The sequence below is a fragment of the Rosa chinensis genome, chromosome 6, assembly GCF_002994745.2.
Source record: "Rosa chinensis cultivar Old Blush chromosome 6, RchiOBHm-V2, whole genome shotgun sequence".
In the NCBI taxonomy this organism is placed as follows: Eukaryota; Viridiplantae; Streptophyta; class Magnoliopsida; order Rosales; family Rosaceae; genus Rosa; species Rosa chinensis.
Genome location: NC_037093.1, coordinates 59,414,542 through 59,415,802, shown reverse-complemented (window position 1 = coordinate 59,415,802; position 1,261 = coordinate 59,414,542). Strand labels below are relative to the sequence as shown.

Here is a 1,261-nt window from a genome sequence, read left to right as displayed (position 1 = left end):
ATGGCTCTTTCTTGAGCTTGGCAGGCATAAAAGTTGGTGCCATTTATAGCCAAAATTGGATATCTTTTATTGGTTGCTACTGTTTCCGTACCAAGTCTTAATGTCCATTTATTTCTTGGGATCTGAGCAGGATATCAGAATCAGATTTCCCTCTAATCAATTTTTCAGTGCTCATCTCCATCAGATTTTTTCATTTTGTTCTTGTTGTTGTTCTTCAAATTAAAGAAAAATAAAAAGAACCATATGTGAGTTACAGAGATTTAGTACAGACAAAGCATTATTCAGACCACTAAAGTAGAAGAACAAGAAAGAACAAGCATTACACAAGAAATTAATAAGGCAAACAGGCTTGCCTTGTTATTCTAATGAATTGGGCATCACTGCCCTACATGACTATTATCCACAAATGAAAAAAAACCAAAGCAAGATAGAGATCGAGAAACAAACCCCAATTAACATCACTAAACCAAATAAGCACACCAATAATTATCTCAAATTGCACAACAAAATACCAATCAATTAGTACCGCTACCCCAATGGAGAAGCTAGCTTTGTAGTCGAAGTACTTATTCGCATTGAAAACCAGAAGGTACAGTTTTCTGGCAAGCACTAAGAAGCAAGCTCAAAGCAATTGGCACATCCAAATTAGTACCAAGCACATTGGCCTTGAGAGCAGTGCAGAGACAAAGCGCAGCCTCCACATCAGCCAGGCCTTCAAGCAATGCACAGCAAGGACTGGTTGGAGGGTCTCCAATTTTAAGATTCAGAAGCCCTAGAAGGTCTGCACAAACTCCTAGCTTCAACGTGTCTTTTGGGCACTTTGCGACAGCTGGAGTTGGTGGTGTAGGCTTGGGGCGAGGCTTGCATGTACCGCAAGCATTGGAGAATGTGGAAGAGTAGAGAAGGATTGAGAAGATGAGAAGAGCTGCAGAGAGCTTGTTGGAAGAGGCCATTGCTGAGAGTGAAGTGGATATTAAGTGGTTGAGGGTGGTTCACTGGAAGGAGGGGGTTCCTTAGTTTTAAAGGCGCATTGTGAGGTTGCCGTTTGAGAATCTGATTGAGTGGAAGAGAGTGAAATTGAGAGATAAATGATAATATAACAGCAGGAAGTTCTTTGTAATGTAGTGTCAAGTAGTAAAGTTGATTCTGAAATTAGGACAAAACCCTCTAATATTAATGTCCAAGTCTCATCACGAGATAATATCAGTTTGCTGCTACCCTTTTTTCGACGGAAAGTCCTTCACACTGCATGCTGATTTAC

At 40.4% G+C, this 1,261-nt stretch overlaps 1 protein-coding gene across 1 annotated transcript; it reads right to left on the bottom strand.

Moving 5' to 3' along the window:
* Positions 1-259: 259 nt before the first annotated feature.
* On the bottom strand, positions 260-1,056 carry LOC112169053 (14 kDa proline-rich protein DC2.15). The gene has a single exon (XM_024305996.2). The coding sequence runs from the start codon at positions 951-953 to the stop codon at positions 567-569; it is 387 nt and encodes a 128-aa protein (XP_024161764.1). The 5' UTR covers positions 954-1,056; the 3' UTR covers positions 260-566.
* Positions 1,057-1,261: the final 205 nt, after the last annotated feature.

Coding starts and splice junctions, on each gene's coding strand:
- LOC112169053 (XM_024305996.2), bottom strand. CDS start 953: ATGGCCTCTTCCAACAAGCTCTCTGCAGCTCTTCTCATCTTCTCAATC.